This window comes from Nyctibius grandis, chromosome 29 (assembly GCF_013368605.1).
Source record: "Nyctibius grandis isolate bNycGra1 chromosome 29, bNycGra1.pri, whole genome shotgun sequence".
In the NCBI taxonomy this organism is placed as follows: Eukaryota; Metazoa; Chordata; class Aves; order Nyctibiiformes; family Nyctibiidae; genus Nyctibius; species Nyctibius grandis.
In genome coordinates, this window is record NC_090686.1 from 447633 (window position 1) to 461553 (window position 13921).

At 71.8% G+C, this 13921-nt stretch overlaps 2 protein-coding genes across 2 annotated transcripts; one reads left to right on the forward strand and one right to left on the reverse strand.

The window, feature by feature from the left end:
- Nucleotides 1-2491: 2491 nt before the first annotated feature.
- Nucleotides 2492-4137, reverse strand: APLN (apelin). The gene is made up of 3 exons (XM_068420013.1): nt 4076-4137; nt 3227-3398; nt 2492-3141 (listed from the first exon to the last, which is right to left on the reverse strand). Exons 1-2 carry the CDS (start codon nt 4134-4136, stop codon nt 3232-3234), a joined length of 228 nt encoding a protein of 75 aa, XP_068276114.1. The 5' UTR covers nt 4137; the 3' UTR covers nt 2492-3141; nt 3227-3231.
- On the forward strand, nt 4135-13330 carry XPNPEP2 (X-prolyl aminopeptidase 2). Its single transcript, XM_068419789.1, is given in 23 exon segments — nt 4135-4214; nt 7298-7418; nt 7420-7516; nt 8298-8359; nt 8468-8578; nt 8667-8730; nt 8924-9028; nt 9144-9230; nt 9333-9479; nt 9590-9691; nt 9827-9908; nt 10275-10470; nt 10637-10726; nt 10830-10939; nt 11026-11103; nt 11183-11254; nt 11394-11454; nt 11607-11676; nt 11769-11873; nt 12324-12383; nt 12554-12630; nt 12751-12849; nt 13133-13330. Coding segments are annotated over 23 exon segments (2274 nt in total).
- The last annotated feature ends 591 nt before the right edge of the window (nt 13331-13921 follow it).

Consider the following 13921-nt stretch of genomic DNA (forward strand, 5'->3'; position numbering starts at 1 on the left):
CCCAGCAGAGCACCGCGTCCTCGCCGTGCTGGGACCTGCACCCGTACCTGCACCCAGGGCCAGCAGCCGGGCAGCCGCCTGCGCCGGGGGCTGCCTGTACGCCCTCGCCGTCTGCCCCCGGCTCCGCAGCCCTCGCAGCCCCCGGCTCTGACCCCCTGGCAGCCCTCTCGCTGGAGATGCCGCTCCGGCAGTGCCTCCCTGCCCACCCACCCGTGCCCCCGTCCCCAGCACTGCCCTGTGCCCACCGTCCCACTGCCCCACTCCCCGCCGCGGCGCAGGGGCCCTGGCACGGCGCACGGTGCAGGGCGAACGTGGCGGAGCCCAGCAGCGTCCCACCTGCCTGCGGGCAGCCGGCCAGGCCAGGAAGAGCCAGAGATTCCTTAGGTCTCCCGGCCCAGGAGCCTTTTCCTCCGGCACTGCTGGCCACAGCCCAACCGGGGGGTCCTCCCTGGCCTCCTCCTTCCAGGCTGGCACGGGAGGGCCAGGGTCAGGGCTCAGCTGTGCATCCCCTGGCCATGGCCCAAGCCCCCGCCTGGGGCTGGGCGATGCCCGGTGCAGCCATGGGGCATCTCTGCCTGCCTGGCACAGCCACAGCAGCCTGCTCCGGGGGGGGCTCCCGGGCCAGCCCCCGCTGCCCGTCCTGCCTGCGCCCTGCAGAGCCCACGGGCAGGGTGCTGGCTGCCTGCAGCGACCCGCTGGTGCTGAGGGGCGGTTTGAGGAGCAGGGGGAGAGCCCTCTCAGTTCAAACCAGGAGCAGCAGCACCGTAGGGTGGCAATGGAGGAATGGTACCCCCCCACACCCCACCCCGGGCCAGCCAGAGCCGTAGTTGGGGGCAGCCAGGGGGGCTGTGGCCAGGGCACCACATCCTGCCCCCATCACAGCTCTCGCCCACCCACCCCCCCACCCCGCGGCGGAGAGGGGCAGGAGGCAGCGGCGGGCGCGGGGTGAGGCGGGAGCGCGCTGGTGTGGCTGTGGCCGTGGCCGTGGCGCACATCCCTCCCCAGCCCTGCAGGACGAGCTAATGGAGCCCAGCTGGGCCCAGCCCTGCTCCCAGCCCCGCAGCTGCAGCCTTTCCGCTCCCCGGCGGCCCCCTTAACCCCCTCCCCGCCGGTGCCGCCGCCCCCCGCCCGTACCCCCACGGCTGGCGCGCTCCCCTGCCCGCAGCCCGGCACCGTGCCCTCTGCAGGGCTCGGCCCCCACCCACCCGCAAGGTCCTACAGGGACCCTCAGGCCATTGAGCCCCAACCCAATGCACTCTGCGTGGGTCCTGCTCGCACAGAGCCTTGTGGGGACGGGGACACCGGGGATGGGGACACCAGGATGGGGACACCAGGATGGGGAGACCATGGACATGGACACCAGGATGGGGACACCAGGATGGGGACACCATGGACATGGACACGAGGATGGGGACACCAGGATGGGGAGACCATGGACATGGACACCAGGATGGGGACACCATGGACACCAGGATGGGGACACCAGGATGGGGAGACCATGGACATGGACACCGGGATGGGGACACCACGGACATGGACACCAGGATGGGGACACCAGGATGGGGAGACCATGGACACGGATACCAGGATGGGGACACTATGGACACTGACACCAGGATGGGTACACCAGGATGGGTACACCATGGACACCAGGATGGAGACACCATGGACGTGGACACCAGGATGGGGACACCCGAGAGGGGGTGTCAGGGACACCAGGGATGGAGACGCCAGGTACCAGGCACCCGCAGCTGCTCCTGTGTGTGGGGCTGTGGGGACAGCTCCCCGGGGCTGGGGGGGGTCAGGCTGGGGCAAAAGGGGGGATCTGGGAGCTGCTGGGGCTGCCTGAAGGCAGCAGAGTCCAGTGGGACCTCCTCTGGTTGTGAAGGGTCCCCCCACAGCCCCTCCGCAGCCCAGCCTGTCCCACCGCCCCGCTCCCACTTTTAAAGCCGTTCTTAGGGCTCAGCCCTTCGTCACGCAGCCGATGCCACCGCAGAGGGAATTCGGGTGAGCAGGAAAACAAACCCCAGAAGGGGATAAGGGGGGGGGGCTCAGGGCCTGTGCTCCGCAGCCCGAGGGTCCCCCAGCCCCTCAGCCCACGCTGCCCCAGCTGGGACCAGCATCCCTGTGCCCTTCCAGCGTCCCCTCCGCCATCACCCAGCGCCGGGGACGCTGCCCTCGGGTGTTTGCCCACCCTCCTCCCCACCTCCACAGGCCTGGCAGCCCGTTCCTCTCTTTGCTGGGCATCTTCTCTGCCAGCACCGGGCTGGGGAAGGGGCTGCTTTGGCCCCCTCAGCCGGCACCAGGCAGCGCCAGGAGGGAGCAGAGGGCCCCTGGAGCCCTCCCCGTGCCCGCACCTGCAAAAATAGGGGTCTACTGTCATCGTAAATCTTTATTATAAAGATGTATTTACACGGAATAAATCTTTACAGACACGAGAAACGCGGTCGGCAGGACCCGGCAGCGCTCAGAGCACGGGCCCCCCCTTTGGCATCCGTCAGTGTTTGACACAGAGACCCCAGTGCCCCCCTTCTCCCACTGTCCCATGGCAGGCAGAGGGGCCCCGAGCCCCACGCTGTGTCCTGGGTGGGCACCCCACACCTCGGGGGTCCCCAGGAGGTGGGTCTGCCAGCGGGAGGGGGACCCCAGGCTCACCGGGGAGGGGAGAGCAGCTCACCCAGGGTGCGGGATTGGCACCATGGGAATAAATAGACCCCAGCAGGACGAGCTCCGTGCTCACCCCGGCACGGGGGCAACTGGCAGGGCCGGGGCAGGAGCCCCGAGGGAGCTCCCAGACCCCGCGGAGAAGCTCCTCCGCCTGACAAAGTGCTTTGCGCAAAGCCCGTGCGTCCTGGCGAGCCGGCACCCAGGGCAGCCCCGCGCCCATCGGCACAGGGCCACCGCGGCAGCGCCCGGCCCCGCCACGAGCCACACGGGCCACCCGCTCCCCGCCAGCCCCAGGAGGCGGCGAGGGGAGGCGGGAGGCACCCACGGTGCTGGGGCCAGCAGGGCCAGGCGCAGGGAGGAGGTGACGCCAGCCGAGGGCTCACAGGTGGGACCCCGCGCTCGGGGCCGGCAGACAAGCGGAGCAGGCGAGGACACGGAGATGGGGGCCGCGTCCCCGGAGGGCTGGTGGCCACCCTGCAACAAGAGCACACCCAGGCACGCGTGAGTCCCCCCCGCATCAGTGTCACGCGTGTCCCCCCCACGCCCCGCTGCTCCTCACCTGCCTCAGAAGGGCATGGGGCCCTTGTGGGAAAGCCGGGGCCGGGGCCGCCGGTACCTCCGCCAGCCCCCCGGCCGGGGCCCGGCCCCGCGCCGCGCACCCCGCGGCCGCACCAGCGTCCGGATGAGCCCGTCCTCGGCGTCCTTCCCGTCAGGCGCCCGGCCCAGCGGCCCTGGGGACGGCGGGAAGAGCGTGAGCCGGGTCCCGCACCCCGCACGTGGGACGGGGACGCTGCGGGGCTCGCCTGCGGCTCCCGCGGCCTGGCCCAAGACAAGGGTTTCCTGAATTGCCCCCAGCAGGAGCCATTGGCCGGCCGAGTGCTTCCTGCGCCGAGGCGGCCGGGCCACCTGCGCCAAGCACGGCCACCTCGTGCGGCCACCGAGGGGCACGGAGCAGCCCAGCCTCAGCTGTCCCCAAAGCCACCCTCCTGTGCCCCCTCCCTGCCAGCGAAGGGCAGGGTCCCTCGCCCCCTCTCCCTGGGCAGTGCCCGCTCCCCCCGGTCCCCTTGTCCCCGCAGGGATGCTTGGGTGCCAGCCCCCGTCCAGCCGCGGGGCCGGGCCGTGCCGGGCCGAGAAGGGCCCGTGGGTGCCCGGCCGTGCCCCGGGCTGTCACGGCGGCATCGGGGGGGGCCGTGTCCCACGGCCGGTGGCAGTGGTGGCTCCCGGCCCTCGGCCACCCGAGGGACAGCGGGGGGTTGTCGGCTCCATGAAAAGTGCTTTGTCCTCCGCAGGGGGTGCCGGTCCCCCCGGTCCCCCCGGCCCCGCTCAGCCCGCCGCCCCCCCCAGCCCCCCGCTGCCAGCCCGGGCACCGGGGCTCGGGGCGGGGGGTCCCGGGGGTCCCGGCACTCACCGGCGGCGGCCAGGGCGAGGCAGAGCAGGAGCAGCGCCAGGAGCCAGCGCGGCGCGGCCATGCGGGGGGCGGCGGGGGGTCCCGGGGCGGCGGCGGCGGCGGCGGCGGCCCCGGTGCGGGGGAGCCGCATTTGTAGGCGGTGAGAGCCCGGCCCGGCCCCGCCGCCCGCCCGGTCATGTGGCCACCGGGCCCCCGAGGGGGGGGGTCCGCCCCCGCCCCGCCCCAGCGCCCGCCCCCCGCCCGGGACACCCCCGCCAGCATCTCCCGGGGATCCCCCACCGGCTTCCCCCGCCAGGGCTCTGGGACCCCCCTCCCAGCCTGGCCCCGAGCCCTGGGACCCCCCTCCCAGCCTGGCCCAGGCCCCCCTCCCAGCCCACCCCCCCTTCCCCAGGCACCCAAGGGGGGCAGGAGGCTGCCCTGGCACCCCCCGTGCCCACCGCCCCCGGCAGCCCCTGCCCCTCTGCCCCCCCAGGTGGTGCCCACAGAGGGGTCCTCTACAGCCCCCCCCGCTGCTGCCCCCCCAGGTCATCCAGTCGCTGCTCAGGGCGGGCACAAAGCCCCCTGTGCCGAGGGGCACGGCGAGGGGGCTGCTGCCTGTGCGGGGAGGGGGCACAGGGTGGGCAGTGCAGCCCCCGGCTCCGGGCGGGCCAGGGCAGGGGCTGAAGCGGGCACCGTGCCAGGACATCACCCTTCAGCCCCCACAGACCTGGTGGGGTCTGGGGGTCCAGGGAGACCCAACCCTGTTTGTAACCCCGTGGGGACCCCCACAGCCCACCATCCTGGGCACCAGGGCAGGCAGGGGCAGGCAGGAGTGGGCAGGGGCAGGCAGGAGCAGGCAGCGGCAGGCAGGGTTGGACAGGGGCAGGCAGGAGCAGGCAGGGGCGGGCAGGGTGGGACAGGGGCAGGCAGCAGCAGGCAGGGGCAGGCAGGTGCAGGCAGGAGCGGGCAGGAGCAGGCAGGGGCAGGCAGGAGCGGGCAGGGACAGGCAGGTGCAGGCAGGAATGGGCAGAGAGAGGCAGGAGTGGGCAGGGACAGGCAGAGGTGGGCAGGAATGGGCAGGAGTGGGCAGAGGCAGGCAGGGGCAGGCAGGAGCTGGCAGGACTGGCAAGGGGCAGGCAGGGACAGGCAGGAGCAGGCAGGGACAGGCAGCGGCAGGCAGGGGCAGGCAGGAGTGGGCAGGAGCTGGCAGGGGCAGGCAGCAGCAGGCAGGGGCAGGCAGGAGCAGGCAGGGGCAGGCAGGAGTGGGCAGGAGCAGGCAGGGGCAGGCAGCGGCAGGCAGGGGCAGGCAGGAGTGGGCAGGAGCTGGCAGGGGCAGGCAGCAGCAGGCAGGGGCAGGCAGGAGCAGGCAGGGACAGGCAGGAGCAGGCAGGGGCAGGCAGGAGTGGGCAGGAGCAGGCAGGGGCAGGCAGCGGCAGGCAGGGGCAGGCAGGCCCTGCCTGCACGAGGGATCTTGGCAGCACCCCCGTGCCACCCCTCGCTTCCGCATTCCTGCGGCCGCGCGCACCCTCCCTCCCTCCCCGACCCGCGTCCTGTTTGCCGGGCGCGTCACCCCGGTCTGAGTCACCCCGCGGCCTCTGCAGGTGACGGAAGGCCAACAATAGCCCACAAAGGGAGGATGTCCCCCCCAAAGCCTTCCTCCGGCTCATCTTCGAGGAAACCTCCCGCGGGAGGGAAGGGCCCCACCGGACGCGCGGCGGCCAAGGAGCTTCGTCCTGTTGACGCTGGCTTGCTCGCGGCGGCACGCGGCCCCGGGGGTCCCCGGGGATGGTTGGTGCCACCCCCCTGTGCTGGGCGAGGAGGAGGAGGGACATGCAGCCACAGGGCTCACGGTGATGCTGTACCCACGGGGACGGGCTGGGCCGGCCTCAGCCCCATCCCTTGGATGCGGCGCGGGGGGGTGGCACCGCAGAGGGTGGGATAAGGGGGTGGGGGGACACCCTTGTCACCACACGGACCCCACGGGCTGGACGTGCAGCTGGGCGGTGAGGGGCGGCGGGGGACAGCGGGGCCTGGGCACCGCTGCGGGTGCAGCCCCCAGCCTGGCACTGGGCAGGGCCCAGGCGGGGAGGACGGCGGCAGCATCATTAGCGCATTTCAGTAATTAGCAGGATGGCAGCAAACGGCTGCTGACCGTCGCCATGGCAACCGCCTCACGCAGCCTTGAGAAACTTTTGTGGCAGCAACAATTACGGGCAGCTTTGGTGGCATCCGACGTCCCCCCTCTCCCTGTCCCTGCCCGGTCCGTGCTGGGGCTGCTGAGGCGGGTGATCCCCCCCCGTCCCCCTCCTGGGCGCCCCCGAGCCCAGGGGTCGTGCTGCCAGGCACAGGCAGCTGAGATCATTCATGACATGAGTGTGCCCGGCCTCGGCGGGACCACCGGGCTTCGCTGCTGCCAGCCCGGAGCTGTGGCAGGACCGGGCGGGTGGGCAGGGGACGGGGGGGACGGGACAGAGGGACAGAGGGACAGAGGGACAGGGGTCTGTGCGGCTGCACAGCGCGGTCCTGGTGCCACCTCGTGGTGAGCAGCATCCCGGTGACAGAGCGGGACGGTCGCTGCGGTGACACAGCTCCTCTCCATCCTCTCCTCGCCCCGCTTTGCCCTGGCACTGCCCAGGCATCCCCCATCCCTGGGGAGCCCAGAGCTGGCACGTCACCTCACCGACGGGGCGCGGAGGTTTCAGCGCGGAGCAGCCAGGCCAGCGCCTGGCATGGTGGCGAGCGTGGCACGGACGCCCTCTGTGCCCACCGGCTTGTCCCTGGGGTGAAAAGCCTGCGGGTGTGAGACTGCCAACCCCGCTGCTAGAGCCGCATGGAACAACAGCCACGTAAAAAAAAATGAGGAGCCCAGCCGTGGCCAGGGAATGCAAATTGTGTGTCACTGGTCTCTGCCAGCCCCAGCCTTGGGGTGCCACCAGGCGCTGGGACCACCACCAGGCGCTGGGACCACCATAGCCATGCCCAGGAGGATGCTCTGCCCCACTCCCTGGCAGAGGAGGAGCAGGGCTGGCTCGGGGAGCTGGCTGGCCCCGGCAGCGTGACCCCCCCAGGGTGCCCCCACCCCAGGGGTCCCCACGTCAGCTCTCCGTGGCTCCGGGGGACAGAGCTTTCCTGGGGACGCCGGGGAGCGGGGCACACCGTGCCAGGCTGCGCGGGCACAGCCCTGCCTCTGCCCCGCGAGGATCTTTGGACTTTGTGCCGAGTTTGCTGTTTGCTTTCATTTAGCGGCAGGATTCACTGTCAATGCACGGGACAACAACCCCCCCGTGCCTGCGCGGGACCTTGGCCCTCTCATCCCGCACCCCTTCGCCCCTGGGGCAAAGGCGCGGGAGGAGGGACCTGTCACCCGAGGCGCTGCGGGAGCGTCCCCTCGGCTCCCCGGCACCCCCGGCGCAGCCATGCCCCCCGCGCCGTGGGCCGCAGCCTGGGTGCTCCTGCTCCACGGTACGTCGGAGGGGCTGGGCTGGGCGGTGGGGTGGGCTGGCGCACCCTGAGCCCCCCCCGGAGCCGGGCTGGTGCCAGCGTGGGGCGCAGGGGTGTTCTGCCGCTGCCCCAGCCCCGCTGCCCGAGGGGCCCATCCTGCTGCCTGACCCCAGCGATGGGCTCTGGGGAGGGGAGGGAGCAGCTCCCAGGGGCACAGTGCCCAGGCGCCCAAGGCCACACCACGCTGAGGGTGACCCACTGCCCCGCTGCCCCATGGACCTGAGCCTGGTGCCCTTGGCCCGAGGTGGAGAGCCAGGTCCCTGCCCACAGGTGACAGTGATGGAGAGCTCGGGGGATGGCGGTGCTGGCGGTGGCACCTGATGCAGAGTGGCGCTGGGGACAGGCCAGGTCCCGCCAGGGCACGTCCCTGGCTGCCGGCCAGGTCCTCCAGCAGCCCCAGCGCCAGGGATGCCCAGCACCGGCCCCTGTCAGCCCCCTCCCCAGCGCCTGGGCATGGTGGGCACTGGCTGCGCCTCCTGAGGGTCCCACTGCGCCCCGGGCCTGTCCCTGCCATGGGCACTGGCCGTGCCCAGGAGCGTTTGCTTCCTCTTGAGCCGGGTGATGGCGTTGGCTGGGGCTGGGAACACTGGTTTTGGCAAAAAGCCCCAGCGCTGGGCTGGCTCCGTGCTTGGGACTGGGGACAGGGGACGCAGCTGCCCCGGTGCTGGCTCTGGGCTGGAGCAAGGGGCCAGCGGGACCCCGGGCTGCAGCCCAAGGCTCCCGGGTGTCCCCGTGTCCCCAGGCTGTGCCGCAGGGGCTGCCTCTGCCAGGACCGATGTCCGGGACTGCTCCACGGACCCACCGGTGAGCCCCACCCTGTCCCTGCTCCTGGGACACCCCTCGTGGGGCCACCCCCCAGCCCCACCGCTGCCGCTGGTGCCCCCCCCAGCACGTGTCCCCTTGTGCCACCAGTACCTGCCCCCTACGGCCACCAACACCACGGCGCGGCTCGCCGCTCTGCGGGGCACCATGCGAGCCCACGGCGTCCACGCCTACGTCGTGCCCTCCACGGACGCCCACATGGTAAGGCAGCAGCCTGCCCGTGTCCCCGGGGAGCGGGGCCCCGGCCAGTGCCCACGGCTGCCTCTCACGGCTCCGTCCCCGGCCCCAGAGCGAGTACATCGCCGAGCGGGATGCACGGCTGGGCTGGCTGACCGGCTTCACCGGCTCTGCAGGTGGGTGCCAGGATGGGTGCCGGGATGGGTGCCAGGATGGGCGGCTGCGGGCTGCTCCTCGCCCTTGGGGACCCTCGGGGCCCCTCGGGGCAGGGCACGGTCCCGCTCCACACAGGAGGTCGGGGTGGGGATCCCCGGGGGTCCTCGCTGGCTGCCTGGAGAGGTGACGCCTGATGCCCCGCTGCCGTGCCAGGCACCGGCGTGGTGACGCAGGACAGGGCTGCCCTGTGGACCGACAGCCGCTACTGGACGCAGGCAGAGCGGCAGCTGGACTGCAACTGGGAGCTGCAGAGGACGCGTCAGTGGGGGGCAGGCTGGGGGGCTGCTGCGGCACCCCCCCGCGCCCAGGACTGGGCTCAGCGTGGGCCGGGACGTGGCTCGTCCCCGCGGTGCCACCCCGCTCTCTGCTGCAGCCTGGATCGAGTCCATCGGGCTGTGGATCCTGGAGGCGGTTCCCGTGGGGGGGAACATCAGCTTGGACCCCTTCCTCTTCTCCATCGGTAGGGTTGGCCATCATGGGGGTCACCCTGCCCAGCGCAGGGGCAGCTCCTGGGTGCGGATTGACCAGGTGCCCCCAACCGTGGGCTGCTCCCCCCCCCCAGACACCTGGAACAGCTACAGCCGGGCCCTGCACGGCTCCGGCCGGACCCTGCGCCCCATCGAGATCAACCTCGTGGACCAGGTGTGGGGTGACCAGAGACCCCCTCCAGCCTCCGGCGAGATCTACAGCCTCCCGGCAGCGTTCACTGGTACGGCCGCCGTCCCCCGAGGCTGCTGGGTCGGGGGGTCACCCGTGGCACCCCCCAGCCCGGGGGGCTGTGGTGGTCCCTGAGCCCAGCCAGCGCTCGCCCCCTCCCAGGGAGCAGCTGGCAGGAGAAGGTGGCCGGGATCCGGGCGCAGATGGAGCAGCATGTCCGGCACCCCACGGCCGTGCTGCTGTCGGGGCTGGAGGAGACAGCCTGTGGGTAGCCACGGGGCCGGGGTGGGTGTTGTGGTGGGAGCCGTGGTGGGAGCCATGGTGGGTGCCGTGGGCTCCGAGCCCTGGGGGTGGGAGGGCAGCCGGTGGGCACAGGCTCCGAGGTCTCGTTCCCGGCAGGGCTCTTCAACCTCCGCGGAGACGACATCCCCTACAACCCCGTCTTCTACTCCTACACCCTCCTCACCACCACCACCATCAGGTGGGCAGCACCTCCCTGCAGGCACGGGCAGGGCTCAGCACCCACCCCCTCTTCCCTTCTGGGGGCCAGCACCCACGGGACCCTCTCCTGGCCCAGCTGCCCCCTTCCCCAGAGCCCACCACGTCCTGCAGCGCCCAGCACCATTGTGTGTCCCCTCCAAGCTCAGCATCTTCCCCAGGCCCAGCCCCCTCCCTCCCAGCCCACCCTGGGGGTGCAGCCCCCTCCCTCCCAGCACACCCTGAGGCTGACCCCCCGTTCCCAGCCCCTCTGAGCCCAGACATGTGGGTCACACCAGAGAGGGCTGGGGACCAGAGGCAGGCGGCCACCCCCATGGCTGTGCCCACGCCACCCCGCGTCCCTCCGCAGCCTGTTCGTGGACGAGGGGCGGCTGGCGGCGGAGGCGCGGCAGTCCCTGCGGGCCGGTTGCCCGGGGCCACTGTGCGTGGAGCTGCAGGAGTACGGGCAGGTGGGTGCCCACCTCCGCCGCTACGCCGAGGGCAACGTCACCGTGTGGCTGGGCACCGAGTACACGACATATGGCCTCTACGGGGTCATCCCCCAGGTAGGGCATCACCACTGAGCCTGGCCAGGGGTGATGTGGGTGCTGATGGGTTTGGGGACGGCCCCGTGCCACCGAGACATGGGGGGGGGGCCCGCACCCCCCCCCCCATGTCTCGGTGGCACGGGGCCGTCCCCGGGGCCATGCCACCCCCAACCTGTCCCTGCAGGAGAAGCTGCTGGAGGACAGCTACTCGCCCGTCATGCTGGCCAAGGCTGTGAAAAACACCAAGGAGCAGGAGCTGCTGCGAGCCGCCCACGTAAGGGCTGTCCCCGTACCCACAGTCCCGAGCAGAAGTGGGGGGCAGGCGGGGGGAAGTGGGGTGCTGATGTTACCCCCTGATGTCACCGGGCCACCCCCAGGTTCGGGACGCAGTGGCTGTCATCCAGTACCTGGTGTGGCTGGAGAAGATGGTCCCGCAGGGGCGGGTGGACGAGTTTTCGGGGGCACAGCACATCGACACGCTCCGCCTGTCAGTGCTGCCGCTGCGGACCCCCCCTCCCGCCCACTGCAGGGCAGCTGGGGACCCCCAGCATCTCCCTCCCCGCTGCCTTCCAGGGCCCAGGAGCACAGCCGCGGGCCCAGCTTCCAGTCCATCTCGGCCAGTGGGCTCAACGCGGCGCTGGCCCACTACAGGTACGGCTCGGCCCCAGCTGAGCGGGGAGTGGGCAGCTGGGGGCTGGGAGCGGGCTCTGACCCCCCCGTCCCCTCGCAGCCCCACCAACGGGAGCAGCCGGACGCTGTCTGTGGATGAGATGTACCTTTCGGACACGGGAGGGCAATACCTGTGCGTAGCCCTTCGCCCGGACCCCCCCCCACACTGCACAGCCCCCCCTCCCCGTGCCCCCAGTGCAGGGTGGTGGCAGGGGGCCCCCAAAGCCAGCGCTGGGGCTGCGTCTCCCCCATTCACATCCCCCCCTTGGCAGGGATGGGACGACGGACATCACACGGACGATGCACTGGGGTGTCCCGACCCCACTCCAGAAGGTACCAGCCCCTCCCGTGCCAGCCAGCACCTTGCTGCGGCACCCAGCACCCCACTGCAGCACCCAGCACCAAGGTCCCAGCCAGGGCTGGATGTGCTGCGGGGGGGTATCGGGGCACCACCACGCTCAGCCCCCCCACCATGCCCCTCGTAGGAAGCCTACACCCGTGTGCTGATGGGCAACATCGACCTGTCCCGCCTCATCTTCCCCCCCAACACGGCAGGTGGGTGCTGAGCCAGGCCCTGCCCGGGCCCCCCTGGGCACGGGCGGCCCTGACCAGCTCACTGGCCTCCGTCCCACCTCGTCACTCCCCAGGGAGAGTGGTGGAGTCCTTCGCCCGCCGGGCACTCTGGGACGTGGGACTCAACTACGGCCACGGGACTGGCCACGGCGTCGGCAACTTCCTCTCGGTCCACGAGTGTAGGTGCTGGGGACACGGGCTGAGCTGCGGGGGACAGGGACGAGGACAGGGGCTCATCGAGGGCTTCTCATAGCCCAGCTCAGCCTCTTGCTGCGGGCGGGTGTCCCCTACCTGCAGGGTGCTATGGCCCTTGCCAGGGTGGTCCCATGGTCCTTATCAGGGTGATCCCATGGTCCTTATCAGGGTGGTCCCGTGGTCCTTGCTGTGATGGCCCTATGGTCCTTGCTGTGGTGGCCACATGGTCCTTGCTTTGGTGGCCATGTGGTCCTTGCTGCGGTGGCCATGTGGTCCTTGCTGGGTTGACACCTCGGTCCTTGCTGCAGTGGCCACATGGTCCTTGCTGCGGTGGCCACATGGTCCTTGCCGGGGTGACACCTCGGTCCTTGTCGGGGTGTCCCCGTGGCACGCGCCGTCCCCAGGAGCTGTGACCCACTCCGTGTCCCTCGCAGGGCCCGTGGGCTTCCAGTCCAACAACGTGCCGCTGGCAGCCGGCATGTTCACCTCCATCGGTACGTGCCCACCACCCCAGCCGGTGCCTCGGGCTCCCGGGGACGTCCCCGCAGCACGGAGCCCGGCCAGGGGAGGAGGCGTTCAGCTCAGGGGCCAGACCCGGCCCCTCTGGGGTGGGCTGGGGGATTGCTGGGGCTCGGGACTCACCAGGCGCCTTCCCGGCCCCCAGAGCCCGGGTACTACCGGGATGGCGAGTTCGGGATCCGCATCGAGGACGTGGCCCTCGTGGTGGAGGCGCAGACCGAGGTAGCGCAGTGGGGCCGGGGTGGGGGGGGGGGCACAGTGCCAGGGGGGCTGCATCAGGGCAGGGCTGGGGGCATCCCCTGGGCAGGGCCGGGGGCACCCAACGCCACCTCTGTGCGGCAGCACCAGAGCGGGGAGAAGCCCTTCCTGACCTTCGAGGTGGTGTCCCTGGTGCCCTACGACCGCAACCTCATCGACCTCAGCCTCCTGTCCCCGGAGCAGGTACGGGGTGCTCGGGGCAGGGGGGGCAGAGCAGGGATGGGGGGGCCAGGGTACAGGGAGACCGAGGGGGGCTGAGGGGGGGGACGTAGTGGGAAACCGGGACCGCGGTGTGAGGTCAGGGTGGGTAAACGGGGCCGGGATGGACGCGTGGATGGAGAGGGGCAGCAGGGTCTGCGGATGGGGCGGGTGGTCGGGGTGTGGGGTAGCGATGGGGCGCGGGGGTGAGGGGGGCAGGTGGCCGGGGCAGCCCCCACAGCCCCCCCACCCCGGTGCCTGCCTGCAGATCCGGTACCTCAACACCTACTACGAGACCATCCGGGCGCGCGTGGGGCCGGAGCTGCAGCGGCAGCGGCTGGACGAGGCGTACGGCTGGCTGCAGCGGAGCACCGAGCCCTTCCCGCTGGCCAGCGCCGCCACGGCCACGGCCACGGCCACCCTGGGCGCGCTGGCCATCACCTTGCTCACGGGGCTGCAGGCCTGACCCTGCCAGCCCCCTCCCCGCCGCCGCCGTTTCTTCTCCCCGCCGCTCACTTCCCTTTTTTTTTTGTTGTTTTCTATTTCCTCACTTGTGATTAAACATGAGCAACGGCGGCGGGTGCCTGTGCCCGCCGTGCCCTGCCGCGGCAGCCCGCTGTGCCACCAGCCTGCCCGCCGTGGGGCTGGGCCCCGGCCCCTCGTGTCCCCCAGGCCCATGTGTGTGACCCTGCCCGCGCCACCTGTCCTGCCCCGGGGTGGCCAAGGGAGGGCCGTGGCGAGGAGGAGGATTCAGGGCATGATTTTAATTCTGGAGGAACTGGAGCGAGAGGGTGCAGGGCAGCCGGCCTGGCTGGCCGCTCCCGGTGCCCCGCGGGTGCCAGCGGCAGGGTGCCGTTGCGCACGTTCCCCCCAGCCCGATGCCCGGCAGATGCAGGGGACGCAGGGGACATCCCGGCTGGTCACACGGAGGGCTTGGCCATTGGGTGCTGGCAGGGAGAATGAGCGGGCACGGCAGAGGCATTGGGGACCTCCATCCTGGGCATGGCGGGGGCCGCGGTGACCCCCAGCAGCGTCACCAAGGGGCGGCAGCACCGCC